Raw genomic sequence first — 26371 nt, forward strand, 5'->3', positions numbered from 1 at the left:
ACTTTGTGGCTTAGTGGGGGATGCCCTTTTCTCTTCCCTGCAACCTCTTTCCCAAAGAAGAGATCTTGCGTGCATTTCTTTCCTTTATCGTTATTTTCGTAACAACTGCTAGTCTGAGCTTCAGTCTATGCTCCCCTCTCGTCAAACTTTCACAAAAAAACACTCGTCTAGCCAAAACCACTATCAATAATTTCCCAAACTCTTTATCTGTGCCTAAACCTAAACGTAGATTCCATGAACAAAGCTTCTTTCTTAGAAATGCACGCCTGTCGAACTCTCTTCCGTTTGCCTGCTTTCTAACTGACTACGATTTGATTGTCTTGAAGTCCAACGCAAACAACTTCAGTAATCCAATTCAATTTCTACTACTTATCTATACCCATTAACCCTTATCCTCGATAAGCGGCGACTCCTTTGTAATATATATATATATATATATATATATATATATATATATATATATATATATATATATATAACTCTGATCAGCTGGCACTTTTTCGTACCCAATTTCCCACAAGTGATGCAAAAGTTTTTGTGCGGATCGAACAGTCTGCAACTGGACATGCATATTTTGAGTTAAGTTTAATGTCTTCACATGGAACAAAAAAGTAGAGTATTTGAGGCAAGCATTTATTTCATCTGCTGGTGTTGATTGAAGAATAACAGGTAACATTTGTCTGAAATCTCCTGCAAGCAATATTACTGCATTCCCAAATGGTCTGACATTGCCACGCAAATCTTGCAAGGATCGACCAAGAGCCTCAAGTGATTTTTTGCGTACCATTGTGCATTCATCCTAAACAATAAGTTTGCATTTCTGCAATATTTTTCCCCATATTGGATGTTTTGGAGATGTCGAACATGAGATTTTTGAAAAATTGAATGTTTTAAAGTAGAATAAATAATTCTTCTACTTGGCAGCAAGGTCGCAGGTATTCCTCATGCAGCAAGAGATAAGGCTATGTCATTTTGTTACCAAATGGCTACCAAAATCAATTTAATTAGAAAGGTTTTACCAGTTACTTCTGGTGCTGTTCAATGTAGCAGTAATTTCCAAATAACTTCTATTCTCACAGTCAGTAAATTAGGTGACTAAAATAGGATTTATCCATGTTTTGACAATGCCTTATTCACTGTAATTAATTTAGGAGACTAAAATAGGATGAGGGATTAGAGATGGACAGATAGAGAGGAAGATATATAGACAGAAAAGAGAAAGTGAGAGGAAAATAGAGAAAGAGAAGGAGATAGAGAGATAAAGGGATTGATAGATAAACAGAGAGAGGGGGAGAGTTAGAAACAGAGAGGGATGAAACAGAGGAAAGGAGAGAGATAGAGGGAGTTAGAGAGAGAGAAAGGGGCTCAAAGAGAGATGGAGAGGGTGATATAGAGAGAAAGATAGATTGAGAGAGGGAAAGGGGGAGATGGATAGAGAAAGATATTAAGAGAGGAAGAGAGAGGGGAGAGACACAGAAGGTGAACTACACTTCACCGTTTTTTTCCTCGTTCAGTAGAGAAGAAATCTTTCGAGACTGAGGCAATTTTAATGTTTTGTTATTATCCAGAGTATCCCTTTTTTTGGGGGGGGGGTAGGCTAGATTTTCCTCACATTGAAACCGACCGCGTTATCTGTACTTTCACTTAACAAATTAATAAAAGAAAAAGATATTGTAAAATTTGAATATAACATGAAAATACTATTTTAAAAAATAGCACGATAACATAAGTGCATAAGTGCCACTTTAGGTACTCCTTGGGCATTGAGTTCCATGGCGACCAGCATAATTATTTAATGGTCGCTCCCTTAGACCCCCCCCAGTCAAGGCTAATGCATGCACACGTAATATTTTTTTTATTTACTGACGTTGGCTTAGTAACTAAACGATTTATTGATAATTTCATAACCCTTAAACGCATGCCGGAAGATTTAAATTGGTTCATTATTGTTGTAATGAAAAAAAAAGTTTCACAAAACCAAAAACACATATAAATGATAAATGATTTATCATTCTATTCATTGAAATTTACTAATTTTTAAATAAAGAAAGTAAACAAAAAAGTTAATAAAAAAATAGTTGCTTATGTGCGCATAAAAAACTTTTTTTTTTTTTTTAGATTAGGTCCACCTTATAATCACCCCCAACCTCCTCATCTTAAGAACAGCTTCCGGAATAAACACCACTTTTGGAGGGGGGAACTATTTGCAAAATTTAACTGATATTTGTTGTCAGCATACCCACCCGAAAATACTATTAAAAAAAAAGAGGGGGTTCAGTGCCCGTGGCAGAGAAGTAGATTTATTTATCAATGAAAGTTGCGAAGAAGTAAATTTATTTATCAATAAAAGTCGTCATTTAAAAAAGAAAATTGTGGGGGTGGACCTAAATGTAAATATTTACCCAAAAAATTATCCCGAAGTTTATTACAAAAATGTTTTGTTTTCGCACTATTCAACAATTTGTTCATCCGCACATGTAAATTAAAAAATATTTGTAAAAGTGAGAAGTTATCAGTAAATGATTTAGTTTTTTTTTTAAATTTATTTATTTATTTTTTTACATTAGGTCCACCTCCACAAATGTTAAGAACGGCTTTCAGAATAAACACCCTCAACCTCTCCATGTTAAAAACGGATTTCGGAATAAACACCATTGGGGGGGATATTTACAAAATTTAACTGATATTTGTTGTCAACATACCCATCCGCAAATACTATTAAAAAAAAAAAAATCGATAAAAGTCGTCATTTAAAAAGAAATTTAAAATCAAATGTTTGTAAAAGTGAGAAATTATTAATAAATGTTTAGTAACATTTTTCGGTGCTAATGCAGAGAGTGATCCGCGCTATTTTTTAAATCGTATTTCCACGTTTAATTAAAGTTTTATGATATGTTTTTTTTATTATTCAATTGCAAGGTTAAAGTACAGAATAGGTACAAACCACCCTCCCTTCCCCATGTTAGGAATGGCTTTTAAAATAATAACGTTATTATTTCAACATGGATCACTCTCTGCATGAGTACCCATTTTTCTTTTAATATTCATAAAAAGTAAAACTTTTTTTCAAAATAAATAAATAAATGTTTGTAAATGTGACAAATAATCGTTTAGTTGCGGCAACGTCAGTAAATAAAAGATGTTATGTGCGGGGTGGGGTGGGGGACTAAGGGAGCGACTATTATGTTTTTTCTGCTGGTCGCCATGGAACTCAACGCCCAAGGAGTACCAAAAATGTAATTTTTTTGTCAAATAAATAAATTTCAAGCAATTTTTACAATAAATAATAGATAGCAACTTCGTTAATTTTACGACTCGCCCCAGCATATTATAAACACCCTAACTTCCCCATGTTAAGAACGGCTTTCGAGGTTTAAGGAAGGGCGTGTTTTTTTAACATGGGGAGGTTAGGGTGTTTATAATATGTTGAGGCATGTCGTAAAAATGAAACAGTTTAGAAAAAGTTAAAACAAACTTTTTTATGTAAGCAATGCCATGAAAAGAAACTAAACAATTAAAACGTAATGTTTCATGAGTGAAAAGCCTTAACATAAATAAAGGAATTTAAAATTCAAAAATTGGTAAGTACATAAATGAATTTAAATTTTTAAAATATGGGATTTTTTTTTTTGCTAATGCAGAGAGTGATCCGCGCTATTTTTAAAAATCGTATTTCCACGTTTAATTAAAGTTTTATGATATGTTTTTATTTAATTGTAAGGTTAAAGTACAGAATAGGTACAAAACACCCTCCCTTCCCCATGTTAAGAATAGCTTTTTAAATAATAACGTTATTATTTCAGCACGGATCACTCTCTGCATGAGTAAGTTTTTTTTTACTTATCTTGTAATTCGAGAGTAGTTGAAACGGAAGTTACCAGAAATAAAACCAGGCAAGTCTCGCAGAAACGACTTCCAAAAATATTTATATTTTGATTAATATTTTTATAATTCGCAATGTAAAATTATTTTAATAACATGAAAGCATTCATTTACTTTACAGATAGATGTTCTGAAAATTTAAATTAAATTGGTAATTTAGAAATATGGTTGTATAAACTTTGAACGAACCAAGAATTACATATATATATATATATATATATATATATATATATATATATATATATATATATATATATATATACAGGGTGCCCCCCCAAAAAAAACCAGGACATTCAATTATTTTTCTGAGCATTTTACAGTCAACGGAGAAAAAACGGCCAAAGACCCTAGTGTTTTGATGTGATGTTTTGAATATAATAAGCTATTTATGACCAAAGTTTCATTTCACTCGGACAAAACACTAAGAAACAAGGTCTAATTAAAGTAGGGCCCGTTTTTTTGGGTCACCCTGTGTGTATATATATATATATATATATATATATATATATATATATATATATATATATATATATATATATATATACCTGTGTGTTTATAAGTCTTTAATAATAAATATTTAATTACGTATGTGGAAAATACGAATCACATGTTAATTCATTTTCCGACGCTCTGACGTGCAACAATGTGCAACAAATCGATTAAATGGTGCATACATATATATGTTACTTTGTTGTTATTAAAAAAAATTAATCTATATATATAAAAGCGAAAATGTATGTGTGTGTGTGTTTGTGTGTATGTGTGTATGTTTGTGTGTCTGCTAAAAACTTTCCACACACACGACGAAAATTCACAAACTCGGTATCATATCGACGCCCCATCCTTCGCTTGAAAAATATCGAAAAATGGCCAAAAACGTTAACTTTTTCACCCCGAAATCGACAATTTTCCACAGTGATGGTCAACAAAAACGGGTTTCTCGTAACGATGCCCGATTCTACGCATGCGTCAGATGACGTCATGACCTGATTTACTTTAAATAGTTGAAAAACCAAACACATTTCATCTCCGTCGCTTTAGCGCAGTTGGTTAGCCTGTTTGTTCATTATCTAAACGTTTTGGGTTCTGATCGTGGTGTGAGATGTTTTGTTTTTTTTTCGATTTTTAAAGTTAAATATTGAACCCTTATTATTTAAGCCATTTTTCATGTAACGTTCGTTTTCCTGATTTTTTCTTGTTTTTTTTTACTTCGCTTATTCTTAGCGACACCCGGGTATCCACCGATTGTTTAAATTTTAATATCGAAACAGGCTTATTTAAGCCATTTTTCACATGTTCGTTTGCCTTACGTTAGATTTTTTTGTGTTTTTTGTTTGATTACCCCCCCCGTTAAATTAAAACGTTGTTTTCTTTTCTTACTTCGCTCATAACAACGCTTACATCGTCGTCGTAACGCTCGACGACTTTCAAACATCTTTCACTAACTCATTCCGATTTTATTTTCAAACTTCGCCTCAGGGCTTCGGGTTCCATCCTACCCCCCACGGTTTTTTTACTTAACACCACACACACCTACAAACACCCGGGCAACGCCGGGTACCCCTGCTAGTCTATATATATAAAAGCGAAAATGTATGTGTGTGTGCGTGTTTGCATGTATGTATGTATTTATGTTTGTGTGTCTGCTAAAAACTTTCGACAGACACAACAAAAATTCACAAACTTGGTCTCATATGAAAGCCCCACCTTCCGGACGACAAATATCGAAAAATATGACCATCAGAAGTGCGTCAACTGATCGATTTTCTGCAGGGGGGGGGCAAAAAGTGACATTTTAATGTTAAACATTACATATTTTTAAATCGATTTACAACTGCCCCAAAAAATACGGCCGCCAACTCTTATACATAAAGTATACACGCGGCCGTTTATTTTGGGTCAACTTGTATTTAAAACCCGCTGAGTCATGTCACGTGATCTTGACGTCAGCAACCTCTAATGGCCGTCGGAATTTACAATTTAAAAATGTTGTTATCGGTAAAAAAAAATTAATTAAAGCTAAACTATGAACTTCTACGCTATGGCAACGTTACCAAAGTTATTACCACATTCAAAATAGGTAGATACGATAGTTAAACGAAAAATAAAGTAAAAAAAAATGAAGTAAAAAAAAATACGCTTACAAAAAATATTAACGATCGAAGTTAAAAAAAAAAAAAACAGCCAGACGCCATTTTTCAGTCTTTAGAGTAAGGCAGACGAAGTGTGTGTGTGTGTGTGTGTGTGTGTGTGTGAGAGAGAGAGAGAGAGTGAGTGAGTGAGTGAGTGAGTGAGAGTGAGAGAGATGTCTAGACAGATTCGACAGGGGGGAGGGTCAACAACGCATGCGTCAGATGACGTCATGACCTGATTTACTTTAAATAGTTGAAAAACCGAACAGACTTTATATGCGCCGCTTTAGCGCAGGTTGTTAAGGGCTTGGTTCATTATCTAAACGTTTTGGGTTCGAATCGTGGTGTGAGATGTTTTTTTTTTCGATTTTTTAAATTTAAATATTGAACCCTGTATTATTTAAGCCATTTTTCACGTAACGTTCGCTCGTTTGCCTTACGTTATTTTTTTTGTGTTTTACCCACCTCCCCGCTTAATTAAAACGTTGTTTTCTTTTCTTACTTCGCTTATAACAATGCTTACATCGCCATCGTCATCGTCGTCGTCGTAACGCTCGACGACTTTCAAACATCTTTCACTTCTGGCTGGCCGATTTTATTTTCAAACTTCGCCTCAGGGGTTCGGCTTCGATGCTACCCCCCGGCTTCTTTTTTATTTAACACCACACACTCCTATAAGCACCCGGGCAACGCCGGGTACCCCTCGCTAGTCTAATATAAATATATATATATTAATGTAGATATATAATCTCTCTCTCTCTGTCTTTATATATATATATATATATATATATATATATATATATATATATATATATAATAGTTAAATATATAACTATAATATATATATATAATAGTTAAATATATAACTATAATATATATATATATAATAGTTAAATATATAACTATAATATATATATATATATAATAGTTAAACATATAACTATAATATATATATATAATAGTTAAACATATAACTATAACCTAATATATATATATAATCTAATATATATATTAGATTAATTTTTAAATAACAATAACATTTCATGAATGATATATGAACATGAAATTTCATAAATCGTAAATGAAAATTAAATTTCAGAATTTAAGTTCATAAATCATAAATTACCATCAAATTTCATAAATCAACTCTAAAAATTAAATTTCGTAAATTAAAATATCAATTGCATTTTTTAAAATCATATGAAAATAACTTTAATAAATCGTAAATTGCAATTACATTTCATACATCATCTATGAAATTAAATTTTATAAATCATATAAAATATATTTATATTTAATATTAATTTAATAAATCATTTATAAAACTTTAATTTAGTTAATACAATATGAAAATCTAATTTTATAACTCAAATTTCATAAAACATACATAAAAATTAATTTTGTAAATCATATATTCATGAGTCAGAAATTACAATCAAATTTCATAAATTTTGGGTAAAATTAATTTTGTAAATCATATATTGTAATTTCATGAGTCAGAAATTACAATCAAATTTCATAAATTTTGGGTAAAATTAAATTTGTAAATCATATATTGTAATTTCATGAGTCAGAAATTACAATCAAATTTCATAAATTTTGGGTAAAATTAAATTTCATGAATCAAAAACGCAGTTACATTTCCAAAATTGTTTATGAAAATAATAATTTAATAAATCGTAAATTTCAATTAAATTTCATAAATCATTTGTCATGTCCGAAAAATAGTGCCGTTTCGTAAAAATCACCAAAAAGTAAAATGATCAAACAGATGCACAATAATATCTCTACGTGTTTCTATTGGTTGTTTTTTTGGCATCTAGTATTCGTTCCCATAGTTGAGCCTCTTTCGTTATTTCAGGTCCATCATAGACAAGTTGCGCAAGCATTTCCCAAACATTTTCCATTAAATTTCATAAATCATCTATAAAAATTAAATCACAAATGGCAATTAAGTTTTATAAATTGTGTATGGCAATTATTAATCATATATGAAAAGTCTACTTCATAAATCATTTGTAAAATTTTAATTTCATAAATTATATATGAAAATTCAATTTCATAAATCATAAATAGCAATCAAATTTCGTAAGCCATCTATAAAAATTTCATAAATTAAAAATAATTACATTTCGGAAATTAAATTTTATAAATTACAAATGGCAATTGAATTTCATAAATAATCAATGGCAATTAAATTTAACCTGTTATAAAAATACACATTAGGTACTTATGCCTTGAGGACCCGTTTTTCAGTGAATCTTGCCTCCGCATGTTCTGGCAGCTTGAATTTACGTAAACTGCCGGAATATGGCGAAATGTGCAGCGAATGCAGCAAACATTTAATAAATTAGTAAAAGATATAAAAGGGAAGAAATATAAATCATTAAAGATGAACTATTTTAGTAAAATCCGTCTCGATGAACCTAGCGAGTTAGCAGATTAACCTACAGTCACTAGAAAAAAGTTCTTTCGTTTTGCCAGGAATTGAAATTAATTGGAAATACATGTGATCCCACAATATTGCATCTGTTTGAAATTTACAGCTAATGTGTCTCATCAGTTCGGAACACACCGTAACCGACTGGAAAACTTTCATACGATACATTTGCAAAGAATACTTCATTACTGGCAGGCAATCGAAAATCCTTAAAAAAATCCTACCCTCTAATTTTAACAAAAAAAAATTGTCATAAAAATGTTTTTTCGTACTTCTTAAAATCATTAAAACAATGGCATTCATTACTTAAAATTCTTTCATTTGTTGCTACATATTAAAAAAATATTTATTCATGAATGTCGATATTTATTGCATTTCTATATTTTCATCATTCGCATTGCTATATGATGTACAAGGGCTCAACAATATTTTTCGGGCACTTTAGTATTCGACTTTCCGAGTACCATAGAGTGACGAAATTCCTTCAATAGAATAGCATAAACATCTTGTTGTAGACCCGTGGCTAGGGGTTAAAAATGAAAGAAACCACAAGTAATGTAAAGTGTATAAAATTTAATATGTCTTTATCATAAAGAATACAGGAGCCACTAAAGTGGTATGAGAGGAACGTGTTCGTAGCATGCGGTTAAACATGGTATGAATGTCTCCATTTAGTCTCTGAAACCAGTGGTATTCATAGGACTGGTTGATTCTACTTAGTACTCAAATAGGGGTGAATTGTACCCCACAACCCATATAAAGACAATACCTGTAATAAAATTGGAAGAAAACCGATTAGATAAGGAAAATATTTAATTTTCATCATTTTTTACAAAACACACGCGACATTATTTTTCGGAAATCGTTGAAAAACTGTTAATAGTCTGCAATATCACCTTTCTTCTCAATAACTTTTATCAATCTTTCTTCATAATGATCAAACAAATGCGCAATAACATCTCTACGTGTTTCTATTAGTTGTTTTTTTTGGCATCTAGTATTCGTTCCCATAGTTGAGCCTCTTTTGTTATTTCAGGTCCATCATAGACAAGTTGCGCAAGCATTTCCCAAAAATCTTCTATTAAATTTAGATCTGGGCTTTTTGTAGAGCATTCTAAAGTAGTCATATTCACCTTAGCCATCCATTCTTTCATGAGTTTTGACACATGGATGCTGCAATTGTCTTGCTGTAGAACGAAATCATTCCCCATCTCTCTTCTTATCCTTGGTAAGGCTTTCTCGTCCAGAACATTATCTTTCATTGTTCTGTCGTCCTTTCAGCCACTCCAATCATATTTTTCCATTAGCAAAGATCATACCCCAAACCATAATTCCCCCTCCTCCCATCTGTCGTTTGTTCAACCCTTCTCGACCAAGTACACCATCTATTGGGCCCATCAAACTTGAAACGCTTCTCATCAGTAAATATAACATTCTTAAAATCAACATGCTTTGTTAACCACCTTTTAGCACTCACCAGTCTTGCTCCTTTGTGTTTCATTGTTAGCATAATTTTTTTCTTAGACTTTGCATACTTCAAATCAATCCTATGCAGCGTTCTTTGTACTGTTCGGACGTTTACATACAATTCACATTTCTCCTTCACTTTGCTTGCTGTAATATTTTCTCCAAATGTCAAAAGCCGTGTCACAGACCTCTTCATTCTCCTTTCAGTCCTCTTGCCAATTGATCTTTCCCGTCCTCTCTTATTTTCCGCTCGGAGTTTGTCTTCAGCATGTATTCGACCGTTGATTTTGACAGCTTCAAATCAATGGCGATCCTTCTGATGCTGAGGCCATCTTCCCGCTTCTTCCGTGCTAAACAAACGACTTCTCTTGAATGCATTTTACCTCATTAAACTTAATTGTTTTGCCAGTAGAATAGAACAGATAATTGATTCTAATGATGCCAGCTAAGTGTACAAGCAGAGAATTTGCATATAATGTATAGTTGATATATACATGAACATAGATCTTAATAAAATAGGAGTTTTTGTCATGTCCGAAAAATAGTGTCGCGCAAGTTTTCGCAAAAATCACCAAAAAGTAAAATGATCAAAGACAAACTAAAAAAATGATTACACTAGTAGTGGATTTTCACTCCTCAACTACGTACTTAGAATTTCAAAAGTTTTTGCCACTAGTAACCACTTTGAAGTACTTTTTTCAAAGTGTCCGAAAAATATTGTCGGGCCCCTGTATGTGTTCAATCATGAGGTTTTCTATTTTTTAGTTTTAAAATTTGATCAGCTCGAATATTCCGACGGATTACGTAAGATGCCGGAATATGCCGATGCAACATCACGGGAAAACAGATCGTTCACTGCAGAAGTACTCAAACCTTCCTGTATTTTTTATCAGCAAAATTTTAAAAATTGCTCAAAACATTTTTGCATACCATTTTGTTATTAATTCATTTAGTTTGTATTTATTGAACTGAATTGCAAACATTTATTTTGTCTTTTGTTCATCTTACTTGCATTTATTTAATCTCATTGCAAACGTTCTGTTTTGTCATTTGTTTATTTGTTAGTCACTACACGACAATTTCCGATGGCAAAGGTGGCAAGAAGCGAGTGAAAGCCAACAAGACAAACCAAGATGGAAGAGATCGCCGCCGCCGTCGGGACCACCGTTCACGCGGACGCGATGATGAGGTTGACTTTAGTGACGAGTCTTCTGATTCTGACGATGTGGACGTGGAGAACATGGCGGACGAGGAACGAATCAAATATCTAAGGCAAAAGGCAGCCCGAAAAGCCGAACGCGAAATAAAACGACGGGAAAAGTACGGCGACAAATATGACGACATAAAGGCAAAACACGACAAGTAAGCATCGAACAAGTTTTACAAATTGTGGTATTTTTGTATAATTAAAGAAACAAGAAAGTCATTTGTATAGTTGATATATTTGTGGTGAGTGGGGAATGGTTAAAACTACAACCTTAGCATTTGGATTACTTTTCTTATTTTCATGATTATATATATATATATATATATATAGGGTGACAAAAAAAAAAAAAAAAAAAAAAAAAAAAACCGGTCCCAACTCTAATTAGGACCGTTTCATAGTGTTTTGTCCGAATGAAATGAAACTTTGGTCATAACTAGTTTATTATATTCAAAACATCACATCAAAACACTAGGGTCTTTGGCCTTTTTTTTTTCTCCGTTCTACAGCATATGTTTTAGATGGCCTCCATTTAGCTTTTGTTTTTTTGGGGGTCACTCTCTCTCTCGCTCTCTCTTTCTCTCTCTCTCTCTCTCTTTATATATATATATATATATATATATATATATATATATATATATATATATATATATATATATATATATATATATATTATTAATATTTTTACCAAAAGATTTTTATATATTAAATATCGATAATGTTCACATACCAATAAAGTCAAAGTCAATATTAATTAACTCAATTAAGTTTCATGATTATCGGTTTTCTTAATCGATCGTTCGTATATTTTTGCAAAACAACAAAATATAAAATAAGAATATCATATGGTGTATTTTCCTATGTGCTACAATTGTTTCGTAACCATTTGGACAAATTTAAACGTTATATTATTTAAAAATATTCCAGAAATGGCTACTCTGCAGGCAGCAAAATACATTTGCCATATATATATGAATATATTCATAATCCTTATTTTAAAGGATCCCGTTTGGATTCACTTAGCTTGTCCTCATTTTATTTTATTTCACATAAGAAAATACACCATATAATGTTCTTATTTTATATTTTGTTGTCTCGATCTTGCAAAAATTATATATATATAACACTTTAGAAATGTTTATCTCCTATATATATTTAATACTTTAGAGATTTTTATCTCCTTATCCTTTAGGGTTTCGATGCCTATCATCTTTTCAGAGGAGAAAATATTAGCAAATAGATATAATGGTATTCACCCTATATGCTAAAGTCAGTTAGACATGGAAAATCATAATCAAAAATTGATTAAGTAGAAGTCACATAGCGGGGGGAATTGAAGAAAAGGATATAAAGGTTTAGTTCCAAATTGCGTAGTAAAATCCAAGGTGACTGTCCTTTAAAGCAGTGAGGTAATTCAATCCAAGCTGTATATTGGGTAATCCACATCACAGAGTAGAAATCCAAATTGGGCATATTTCTGGAGTAATTATTCTTTAGGGGCCGGTGAAAAGATTTTTAAGGGCTGATCGGAATTTTTTTTTTATTAAAGACCTTAGTATTACTTGAATTAAACGACCAAACCCTATAGGATAAGGAGATAAAATTTCGAAAGTATTTTTTGTCTTACTTGGAATAATAAAAAAATCCTTGATTTAAATAAAGTTTTTTTTTTTTTAAATTTCATTGAATCATTATAATTTGCTTTATTTGCTCTATCCCGTATATTGAGCAATTCCTATTTAGATGGGATTATACATAGAATATTACGACTAGTAATATTCTGTAAATCTTATAATCACAGGTTTCCATGCCAGCTGATTGTTAGATAAATCTATTCGGAATTAATATATATATATATATATATATATATATATATATATATATATATATATATATATATATATATATATATGACAGCCCCTTTAAGAAATTCGTTTCTTATCGTTGAGCACTTTCAGTTGAATTAAAATCGGTCAATTTAGCTCTTATGCATAGATCATCGTATAACGATTAGATCACTCTCTGACTGACGTAAATGAACATTTAAATTAAAATGTTTAAATTCGACGTTATTTCACGCGGTTAATGGTAGCCGAATGGATTAGGTCTTCGCTAAATCGAGCCAGAGATGTCTCGTGATGCGGGGTTCGAATCGTTCGACTGGTATTAATCGTGACACCCTGCACTGAAGATTCCCGAAAGGATGAAACACTAGTGTCTGTAGGTATTCAATAATTATTATAGTAAAAAAATAATTATATATATATATATATATATATATATATAAAATCAATTTTGTTTCTTTTTCAAGTGAAGATAGTCATAGACAACATTGCATCTGACAAATGTATATTTAATTCTGAATTTGATTAACGACCAATCATGTTCTTTTTGCCAATATGAAATATTTCACTTGTTTCTTTTTCTAAAAATGCTTACTCACTCTGCAATATTCCGTTATCTACATTCGACTATGGAAAAACATCCGTTTGTTTAATGAAATTTTCTTTTATACATCACATTAATTATAGTGTAAAATTACAGGGTGAAATATCAGGCTTAAATTGTAGTCTATACAGAAACATTCATTTCAAATAACCTACTGTTGATTTTATTCGTGGGCCTTTCTCTTTGTGTATGGCGATAAAAAATTTTCAAATGCACGTGCGCTGTTAATCTGTATAAAGGTGTTAACTCGGGTCCAAATCGAACTGTACCTTGTTAGAGTCAGAATTTTTACTATTACTTATTTTCGATACTGACCGGATGCATTCCGATACAATACCTATTTTGCAACACTCCCAGACACATAATGTGTTAGAATTTGTAAAAAATTAGCGCGACTGTTCCGGAATCCACTGGGAACGAACTCACAGATGTATTTGTTTCTCTTTTTTCATCTCTTCATCAAATAAATATAAATATAGATGTTTTATTTACCCAAACCGAAGCGTGAGTTCACAATATGAATATGTATTCGCGATGAGATATATGAAAATTATATGCGTCTAAATTAAATATTAGTTCATTTATTTCTTAAAATTATTTTCATTTCACACAAATATGTGAAAACATTTTATTTCAGACAACTAAACGAAATGTGTATGTAAAATTATGCAATCTTTTCTGCGTTGACACGTGATTTGTCTATTTTCTATAGAAATGTTGCTGTTTCTGTTTACAAAACATCAGACAACATTAGGCCTAACCCTAAACGAAGATTTTTTTTTACAGTATGCGATATCCTGACTAATATTATAGACAAAATCATTTTTAAAATTTCCGCCATGAAATATACTATATTATTTTTTCTCCTTTATATACAAACAAAAAATAATTTACATTAATGGAGGTCGACTTTACTCCTAAATATGCTAAGTTGTGTGTCTATCAGAGGATTTTTCTAAAATGAGTGGTGATCGTTTGAATATCTTCTGTCCAAATATCCAATCTGGATTATAATAAACCCAATAATCCAAGCTGGGTTAGGTCTGTTCGTAGAAGTCCGTTTCAGTTATGTCTCCATCCTTCTCTCTCTCTCTCTCTCTCTCTCTCTCTCTCTCTCTATATATATATATATATATATATATATATATATATATATATATATATATATATATATATATATACATATATATATACATATATATATATACATACATATATATATATATACATACATACATATATATATATATATATATATATATATATATATATATATATATATACACACACTGGCTCCTTCAGTCTTTAACAGACTATGGATACCGACAAAGGTGTGCCTTCGCGTGAAATTTTTCTGGCATGAGGTGCGCAATACTCAACCACACCTCTCCTGAGTCGGCACCGTTAAATACCAGTGGCAAGTGAAGTGTGTGTACAAGACGACTGGAAACAAATGCCAAGATAAGCAGAAAGCACATAAAGCGCCTAGAATTCCCAAATGGTCACCCATCTGGTACTAACCAGGCTCAACGTTGTTTAACTTCGGTGATCTGATGAGAACCGATGTGTCAACGCGATTATGCCGTATTTAACGCGCTTATGCCGTATATATATATATATATATATATATATATATATATATATATATATATATATATATATATATATATATATATATATATATATATATATATAACTGCCATGTATTTGTTGTTTTTCCTGTGGTACTTTCACGAGGGGAATACATTACCGTAATACTAATAGGGAACACATTTCTATCACCCATATGATGTGTCCAGATAATAAAACAATCTATTTGCAATCTTAATAAAAGTGGTTGAAGACTAGACATAAAAAGTAAGAAAATAAAAATAATTACCAATCATCTCTGAAACGATCGTACGCCACACTATTCTTGACCTTAAATTCTAAGAACTCCAATGAATAATGAAGATCGCAAAAGTATTTATCTATTTATCACTATTCATTATATATATATATATATATATATATATATATATATATATATATATATATATATATATATATATATATGGTCTTGGAAGTTTTTCAGGTCTTTTTCTTGTTAACCAATATATATGATTAGTGTTGTTTGGAAGAAGAAATCGATCAGAGTGCTCAATTAAAAGGAAAATCCGAAAAATAAGAGCGTATTTATATTTTGTATTTTTTGTACAGACAGTTATTAGATGAGATAAGTCATTCGTACCGTCGGTTTCAAGTCCGATAATTAGGACCGTTTTAGATATCTATATCAAGCCCTCTTCAGCCAATACTCATCTCCTGAGTATTGGCTGAAGAGAGCTTGATATGGATATCTAAAACGGTCCTAATTATCGGGCTTGAAACTGACGGTACGAATGACTTATCTCATCTAACAAATTTCTGTACACAAAATACAATATATATATATATATATATATATATATATATATATATATATATATATATATATACTAGCATGGATACTCAGCGTTGCCAGGGTTGACATTAAGTTCGGTTTGGCCACACCTGCTATACTAAGAACATTGACCAGTTTTTCATTATTATATGCCAACTCCATCGTTACCCCAACAAAATTTCCAAAATAAAAAAGAACGGATGAAAACATGAACATGTAATCATCCCCCTCACGAAAAAAGCAGAAGTACGTGACAAACTCTCCACCAGATATTTCGGCAGAAGGGATACGAAGAGAATCTTTCTCCGGATATTGAGCACCATTTTATGACTATATTCCAGTTTAAACGAATTTCTTTTATACTCCCTCAGTCTAGAAAGATTTGTTATTACGGTTTGTTGCAACGAAAACAAACTGTAAATACTTCAGTTTCAAAAATACCAAAAATAGAATTTGTGTTAACCGAAACACACATTTTCATGCTATAAAAATGATGAGTTATGACTTATTGTGTTATTAACAGAAAAAAATAGCAGTTACGAATGTCAAAAAAATGTGTAGAAAAAATATGTTAAAAAAACATAAATTAAAGTTCTTTTTGATTTTGTTTTAAATAAAGAATCGTAGTTGAATTGGATTGTTTGTTTATTTTAAAACTAGCGGGGTTACCCGGTGTTGCCCGAGTGTTTGTTTCCGGGACGGGGGGGAGGAGTTTTAAAAAATTTTATGGTAGGTAAGTAGGAAGGATCAAACCCGGAGTCATGAGTATAAGTAGGAAAATAAAGTGTGAAAAAAACAAAACAAAAAAAAAAACATCTGCAACGTTAACAGTTCGGCCACCAAGAAAAGTCCATTCCAATTGTTTAGGAAAAAAAAAACAAAAAAAAAATGACTACGGTAGGTCGGCGCGAACGTGAAAATATAATGTGAATTGTCCAGCACGCTAACCACTACGCCACAGAGCACTGCAGCTTAGTTTAGTGATTTTAAATAACTTCACATGAAAGAACTACGAAGCCAAACCGGTGTTCTCTTCTCAACTGCTCCTTGTGAACGATCCCCAAACGGTGTTAAGTGGTGGCAGGGGGAGGAGGAATTTATTAGAGAGAAAATATTTTACCACTTCCATTGATCTTAACCGATTTTGGCCGTGACTTCTCAGCAGAAAAAGTATAGAAATCTAAGATTATCGAGGAATTTGAGAAATAATAAGCCTATAACACACCTCAGATATTGTTCTGCCGTTTGTGCATATTATATTTGCATGAAATATCTTGATTTTTAATCCTATTAATGTCAAAATCAGACGGGGAAAAAATGAGTTCATTTTATTTATATAGAATAGATAGATAGAAGATAGATAGAAGAAGATAGAATAGAAGATAGATAGAAGAGAAGAGAAGATAAAAAATCCACTGGACCAAAACGTTAATTGCGAAAGCACGGAAATTATTTTATTTGAACTGATTCCCAAAATAATGCTTGAAAGTTTGTGTGAATTATTTTTAGTTTGATTATCCGCCGAAAAAGAAAACAAAAACAAAAAGAAGAAAGGGAAATAACTCAAAACACAAATAACTCAACTGTTTTATAAAAAAATCGATGTTGGTAAAAGTAAATAAAATTAAATATGCTGTCAATATAAATCAAATGTAAATAATAAACTTAAATATAACACTCTAAAAATTTCTCTCACTATAAACGCACCTCTATGTCATAAATCGATTTTCCTTAATGTAATATGCAAATGACGTCATCTCCCAATCGTCTATTTTATACGAATCATACTATATATAGGACTGAATGAAGCATTAAAGTAATGGCCCTTTTGTATATATTAATCAAATTGTGAACAAACAAACAAACAAACCGACAGGAATACGAATTTATATATATATAAGATGGGTTGTCTTAAAATTTCAAATAAATTGGTAACGTAGAAATATGGTTTTATTCACTTTTAACGAACCAAATTTACATTTTTGTATATATAGATAAGTTTTTCAGGTCTTTTTCTTGTTAACCAATATATATATGATTAGTGTTGTTTGGAAAAAGAAATCCATCAGAGTGCTCAATTAAGAAGAAAATCCGAAAAATAAGAGCGTATTTATATTTTGTATTTTTTGTACAGACAGTTGTTAGATGAGATAAGTCATTCGTACCGTCGGTTTCAAATGAGTGTATTTTGACAGCATTATTTTTCTTACGCCTGTTTCGTTGAACAGTAGGGATAATTCCATCTTTTCCATTAGGCGGGCTATGTTCGAACGCCCTTTTTGAGTGTAAAAAGAAATTCGCCATAGCCACGAATGTTTTCGACTTCCATGAGCCATCATCAGGGGAGTAATGAATTAAAAAATTGCATTGAGTGAATTTATGGAAAAAGTCGATTAAAATCAGGTGACATGTAAGCTGGCGATAAATACTATTCCTAGTCACTCCGATGTGTGAATTGTTTTGTTTTTGTCTCCCCCCAACAGCTCCATCTACCAACATCTAGTAGCACATGATACTCCCGAAAATGAGTTTAGAAATATATTTCTAAAATTACAGCGGTCTCATACTGTGACCTGCGCATCCTCATCATAGAAGACCTACTCATTCACATAAACAGACCGACCATCATTCAAATTCAATATGAGGGAGAGGGTATACTTAATTGCTTATAAACGATTTTAATCGACTTTTTCAATAAATTCACTAAACGCAGACTTACGGTTAATAGGAAGACAGATTCTAGTTTTTTTAGAAAAAAATACCTACTGGAATAAGAAGTTGCAATACAATGAGGCATCAAAACAGAGAATCGAGTATAATGAGCTGAAACAAAGGATGTAGGGAATATATTATACAATTTTGAAGCACACATGTCATAATAGTATTTATAGAAACGACTGAGATTAGCAACATCACGTCTGTGAGAATGAGGTTGTAGAGATGAAGAAAGGGTGCGGATTAATTAAATTATAGATAAGCTTATGCACCTTCAAAGCAAGAACCCTTAAATGTGACAATTCACTTGATGTAAACTTTACAAAAAAACGATTTTTGGGAGAAACGTGATTTAAATGCAAATTATGATTGAAAAAATCCATTACTTAAAGGAAAATACATTTTATTGTGATATGAAAGCAGTTTGCCTATTTTTAGAGTTAGTTGTTCGAAAAAAAAAAGTAACATTTCTCCTCGTCACTTGTAAACGGCTACTGTAGTAACTTACTCTATAAAATGAATGTAAAAAAAAATGTAAAAACATTATTTTTTATATATTTCTGTTTTTCATTTCCGTTGTGCGACATGTATGAACCTATAATGTATTTTTATAATAACAGAATTGACGATTACGTTCTGCGATCTTCTACGCTCTGCTGAAAATGGGACGAAACAGAAGATTAATAACACGCAGGCACATAAGCTAAGAAGAATTCACACATACAAAATAACGCAACAAAACTCGCCCATGCGTACCAGAATGACCACACTATTTAAAAATGTGCTTACCATGCCTAAAGTATTTATTTATTTATTTTTGTTAATATACAGAAGAACAGTTTAGTTATGACGTTAAAACTCTGATTTTTTCATTTGTTGTTGTTGTTGTTTTCAAGGTTGAAAAAAGAAAGGAAAGAAGGTAAAAATCCTATGCCGGACAAGCAAGATCGCAAACCTATTGCGAAAAGCATGGTAACTTATGGGAAAGGATCCAAAAGACAAATCCTGGAACCAATAGAAAAGACAGACGCCAGGGAACACGGCATTGGACACGACAAGTCAGTATCTTTAAATTTCAATTGTAATTGAAGTTGTATTTGTAATTGAAGTTTTAATTGTAATTGAAGTTGTAATTTTAATTGAAGTTGTAATTGTAATTGAAGTTGTAATTTTAATTGAAGTTGTAATTTTAATTGAAGTTTTAATTTTAATTGAAGTTGTAATTGTAATTGAAGTTGTAATTGCAATTGAAGTTATAATTGTAATTGAAGTTATAATTGTAATTGAAGTTGTAATTTTAATTGAAGTTGTAATTTTAATTGAAGCAATTTTATGAATGCTTTCATGTGTAGTCGATCGTAGTTGCAGTGTACATAGATGCAAAAACAATCGCTTTTTTTGTACTGCTCCGTCTATAGTTACTTTATTTCCTCTTCACAAAGATACAGTACATGGTCGTAAAGTGAGGGATGGAAAAGCTAACGCACTCGAAGGAAGTGTACCGGCGCTACAAAAATAGCCTGAGTAGCATCGTCCGAATTCATATATATATATATTCACAGAACGTCTGAAACGCGTAAAAAACTATTTCAATGATTTAAAAACATTATTACAATGATCTAAATACGATACCTTTTTAAATGAAAAATCAATAGACGGAATAATAAAATAATGTTAAAAAATACAATCCAATTGTTGGTGACCTTTCTCATTTTAATATATATATATATATATATATATATATATATATATATATATATATATATATATATATATATATATATATATAGCTTAGTAGTTAGAAGAAAAGAGTGAGTTCAATTCTATAAGAGGAGACTTATCGGGACAATATAAAGCTCAACAAGTATCATTGGAGCTTATATAAGAGAACAATAGGAATAGGAAATGAAGTCACACAAACTATATATTGGTAAATATAGATTCGTTCATTTATTCAATAAGGCTATACAAACATTTAGTTGGGGGGATAGAGGGGATTTTATGCCAAGTCATTTCGAAGCCTAATGCTTCTCATCAGAAGAGTAGAGACGATGCTAGGTAACATAGTGGGGATGCGACGTCTAGCGTGGGATTCATCAGGAACGAAATAAATCAATAAAATTATAGATGATGTTGGAGGGAGTTATATCGAATCCTAAGATAAAGGAGGTGCGTATTATATTGAGTGTAATGGAAAAAGGTGTACAGGATCTCTATCATAGTCTTAAATGTAGGCAGTATGTGTTTTAAGGCTCAGGGGAAGTATAGTGTAGATGGGTGATAATTCTATTTTATCGGTATGTATTTATGCAGGGGTATTCCAATGAATAGTAGACAATTACACGCTTCCACCCCTTGGAAACACTTCAAATGAACTACGAAAATGCTATTTTTACATCTCCAACACATTTGACAATAATTTCTGTGGAGGACGCTTCACAGAACGTCTGAAACGCGTAAAAAACGATTTCAATGATTTAAAAATGATCTAAAGATAATTCTCAATGAAAAACCAAGACACGGAATAATAAAATAATGTTAAAAAATACACATCGTTAGTCACTACCCCCTTATTCAAATATATATATATATATATATATATATATATATATATATATATATGAATTCCTGACGAATTCTCACGAGAAGGAAACGCGGAATAATCTGTGTAGCTTAATTGCCATATATATTTTTATAACTTACTACCACGCTCTGCCTATGTATTGAGCACTGTTTAAGTAAATACTGAAAATTTACGCATAAATTATATTTTCGTATATTAATTTATGTTATTAAGTGAAGTAGTCACACACACACACACACACACACACACACACACACATATATATATATATATATATATATATATATATATATATAGAGAGAGAGAGAGAGAGAGAGAGAGAAAATGTGTGTGAGAAAAATTCTTTTTTAAATTTTTCGATACAGCTTGATAAAGCGAGAGTGAAACCGATTAGCTGATTCCCTCCTTTATTTTTCGTTCCTGTTTTTCCTGCTCTTTTTTAAACGCGTTTTGCGTATTTTTACTTTTAATTATGAATAATAAAAGTCTTCCCTTCATGATTGCAATATTTTAATTTTGTAACCCCTCAAAGAATCCTGATACACACACACACACACACACACACACACACACACACACACACACACACACACACACACACACACACACATATATATATATATATATATATATATATATATATATATATATATATATATATATAAAAGGAATGGGAAATGAAGTCACAGAACTATATATTGATGAATATAGATACGTTCATTTATTCAATAAGGGAATACAATCGATTAGTTGGGGGATAGAAGGGACTCTTTCTGCCAAGGCATTTCCAAGCCTAATGCTTCTCATCAGAAGAGTAGAGAAGATGTTACGTAACATAGTGGGAATGCGGCGTATAAAAAAAAAGACATTTATCTGGCCCTATTTTCGAATTTTGTTGACATTTTATCTTCGTCGGAATTGTGACATTATTTTCTTCTTCCACGCGTTTCCTAATCGTTTATTTTTCTCTCTCTTCTTCCCTTTCAGTTTTTACTTTCTTCTTAAATAAATATACCCGTTGATACTAAAATGAAAAAACAAAACAAAAACAAAACAAAAACAACAACAAAACAAACAAACAACGCTAGACGCCGCATCCCCACTATGTAACCTAGCATCCTCTCTACTCGTCTGATGAGAAGCATTAGGCTTTGAAATGCCTTAGCATAAAGAGTCCCTTCTATCCCGCAACTAATCGATTGTATTCCCTTATTGAATAAATGAACCAAGCTCCAGAGATACTTGTTGAGCTTTATAATGTCCAGCTAAGTCTCCTCTCATAGAATTGAGCCCGCTCTTTTCCTCTAACGCTCTAAGATATATATATATATATATATATATATATATATATATATATATATATATATATATATATATACATATATATATATATATATAATTTTGATATGTATTTCGAATTGTTGTTATACAATTTCAATGCTAATTCAATAGTTCTACGGGCAGATCAACGCTTTTTGTGATATGGAGCATTTCGAAGTGGCGTTATACCTCGCACGCATATCTTATCTCTAAAGTTCTTTCATTCTTCGTGTTACTTTCAAAACTGCATTTAAAATTCAAATTCTCGTAAAAAAATAGTTTTATAACATTCGTATTTGAATTATTGGTAATTCGAAAATAAGTTCGAATATCCCCGCCATGTATTTTGGACTGAAAATACCTTCGATCCAATATTCCTGTCGATGTCTCAAGTTCCCTTTTTAAAACTCATTATTGAAACCTAAAAGTATGTATAAATAACATTAAAAACAAATATTCCCCCATTTTTAGAGTTCGTTTTACAATGTAATATTTTCTCATATTAGTCAATCGAAAAACATACTTTTTACTGCTAGTGAGAAAAATGAATACATAAAAATATAAAAATAAATCATAGTTCGAATCTTACAATAGACAATCGTTTTTTTTTTTGTTTTTTTTTTTTAGCTCAAACGTTCCGGTTATTTTCCCAGTCAATATCTATCAACATCATAAACCTGAATAATGCAATTTATATTTTTTTTATTGTGATATAAAAAAAAAATTAAATGAATAAATAAATAAATAAATAATAATAATAATAATAATAATAATAATAATAATAATAACAATAATAATAACAATAATAATAATAATAATAATAATAATAATAATAATAATAATAATAATAATAAAAACACAAAAAACAAAATAAAAAAAAACAAAAACAAAAAACTTTTAAAAATGTTAACTAACGTGAGGAAGAGAAGTGTTTCAGAATCCTGGCGTTGACGAGTACTTCTGATAGTTTATTATATCATTTCAAAAATAGCTTTTGTAGGTATAAACCGACCATTTAGATGACGTTGAACATTTCGTTGTGGTCGTGTATCTACGCGCTCCATGTGTTGACCACGTAACCGATTTTGGTTTCCATTTTTGTGGTAACTGAATTGCATAAATAAATTGATGACCATGGACGGTGTAGAATATTTTAAAGATGAAGACATTCAATCCCCACAATTACCATTATCGGCAGTTTTGATTGCCTCATAAGTTCTGATGACCCTTGTATCTGTTTTTCATTTCCTTTGTCGTCCAGGGCAGCAAAAGAGAAAAGCACTTCCACTCGAATTCTTTTGCTTCATATCTCTCGCTTATAAATTTATTTTATGGAGTGTTAGATGAATAGTTTGTACATTCATTTGTTTTGAAGTTTTATATTTTACTAACCTCGTGCCCGGCGTTGCCCGGGTGTTTGGAGATGTGTGTTGAGCAAAAATAAATAAAAAAAGGAAAATTACGAATGAAAAAAAAAAAGGAGTATTAAGCAGGTTCGAACCCGTAACGCGCCAGAGGAAAAAGAGTTGAAAAAAAAAAGAAAAGAAAAAAACGGTCTTATGATATCGATTTCGTGAAAATCCGTGGCTTCTGTCGAAAGTTTTAGGCAGACATACATACATACATACATACATACATACATACATTTAAACAGACAGGTGAGATTCATATTATAGATAAACAATCTGAAAACAATATATTCTGCTTAACCAATCACAAAAGTTATAAAATAGGATCTCATGCTATCTATACCATACGTAACGAATACATCAGCCACTACATTGGTAGCATCCAGTGTTACTTTTTTTTACAAAGGAATCACCTCTTATCAAGGCCCAGAGGCCACTCGAGGATAAGGCTAAAAGAGTATACAGTGGTCAAAAGGACAATATCATAGTAATCGTTAGAAGTGTAAATTTGGTAAATTGGATTACTTAAGGCTCATCAAGAACTTGTTTACATTGGACTTGAAGAGGATCATGTTGTAGTCAGCTGGAAAGCAGGTAAACGCAAGAGAGTTCCACAGGTACGCAGTTCTTAGAAATAAGCTTTGTTCATGTACGTTTAGGTTTAGGCACAGATAAAGAGTAGGGAAAATTATTGATAGTGTCTACAGCCAAACGAGTGTTTCTCGTGAGTGTTTGGCGAGGGGGGGGCGATACATTGGAGCTCAGACGAGCGCTTGCCATGAAAATAACGATAAAACAGAGACAGGCTCTCAACGTCTCTTCTGCGAGAAAGAGGTTGCAGGGAAGAGAAAAGAGCATCCCCCACTAGGCTATGAAGTCTATTCTGGACTATGTCAAGGCAGGATAAGGTATTTCTAGCATCTCCTGCCCAGATGTGACAGCAATACTCCATCCTGGATGTACCTGGCTCTTATATAGGTAGAGTATTGCATCAGCAGTTAGATATCTACTGGATCGATAGAAGGATCCCACCATTTTTCCAGCGACCTTGGCAATGGATTTGTTGTACGCACTCCATTTTAGATCAGGAGTAAATGTCAAGCCCAGAATCTTGTCAAAATATGGAGCCGCCCCAAGACGAGAGCCATTCATTTCAATTGAAGCCAGATGGGAATCATAGCGTTAATGATCCAAAGATAGAAGCTTGGTTTTAGATGCATTAAAATTAACCAGCCACTTTTTCCCATTGTACCACATGCTCAAGATCAGAGGGAACTTAGTAGTTTACGGACTTGATGTGTTGACATAGATGGTAGTGTTGGCAGCAAAAATGTATACGAATGATCTAAGGATGTGATTTGGAAGATCATTAATGTAGATCAGGAAGAGAGTTGAACCCACGATGGACCTCTGAGAGGCTCCAGCATTAATACTATGAGCTTCTGATTTCTGCCCATCAACCACTACTCTTATGAACCTATCAGAGAGAAATGATGTATTAATTGAAAAGACATTTCCAGTTATACCGTAGCTGGAGATCTTGTGAAGTAGACCGTTATCCCATACCCTATCAAAGGCCTTAGATATGTCAAGAGCAATTGTCCTAGAGAGGAAGCTGCCGTCGAGAGTTTCACTAATCCTATGAGAAATAACCGTAAGCACATCTGGTGTAGATCTAGCAGAACGTAAACCATATTGCATGTCATTAAGAAGATTATTTTTGCCGGGGTGGTTGACTACTTCTATATTTAAAGCATATTCAAGTAACTTACTCATAAGCACAGGAGACTTATAGGTCTGTACTGAGATGGAGATGAGCGATCACCTTAATTCTTAAATATCGGACACACCGATGAGATTTTCCAGAGGACTGGGAAGCGATTCTTAAGACAACGCTTAAACAGCTATGTAAGTATGGAAGCTAGTTCTGGTTGAAGCTTTTTCAGCACTATAATAGGAATGCTGTCGGGGCCAGTTGCTTTACTGGAATGAAGGTTTTTGATTAGCTTGGCAACATCACGCACAGATATTTGTATGTCACATAGCGTGTTTTCTTATACAAGAGGAAATACGGGGGTGGGGGCTGATGGAGTGGAATTAGCTGCAACGTTCTTGGCGATGCTGAGGAGATTTCCTCAGGTCCATTAAATATAGTTACTCAGAGAAAAATCATTTACAAGAATAATAGAGTAATTAAAATAGACAATATAAAAAAAATATTGATTCTATTTAACTGACCGTTTAAAATTTCTTCACTTCTCGTTGGTAACACGTGATTATTGTCAACCAAACACATCTTTGCAGATCATACTGCTCTCTGTGCTATCTATCTATCTAACACTAACATC

General features: G+C 32.0%; 1 protein-coding gene and 1 pseudogene across 1 annotated transcript in view; one reads left to right on the forward strand and one right to left on the reverse strand.

Annotated features, from left to right (window-relative positions):
- The window catches only part of LOC145240304 (uncharacterized), a 243164-nt gene that overhangs the window by 142958 nt on the left and 73835 nt on the right, over window positions 1-26371 (forward strand). Inside the window, exons 15-16 of the mRNA XM_080103886.1 lie at window positions 10987-11283; window positions 19607-19768. Coding sequence (XP_079960012.1) covers window positions 10987-11283; window positions 19607-19768 — 459 coding nt within the window. The remainder of the gene's footprint in view (window positions 1-10986; window positions 11284-19606; window positions 19769-26371) is intronic.
- Window positions 15047-15163, reverse strand: LOC145240394 (5S ribosomal RNA; annotated as a pseudogene).

This window comes from Euprymna scolopes, chromosome 19 (assembly GCF_053919585.1).
Source record: "Euprymna scolopes isolate OS-2025 chromosome 19, ASM5391958v1, whole genome shotgun sequence".
Lineage (NCBI taxonomy): Eukaryota > Metazoa > Mollusca > Cephalopoda > Sepiida > Sepiolidae > Euprymna > Euprymna scolopes.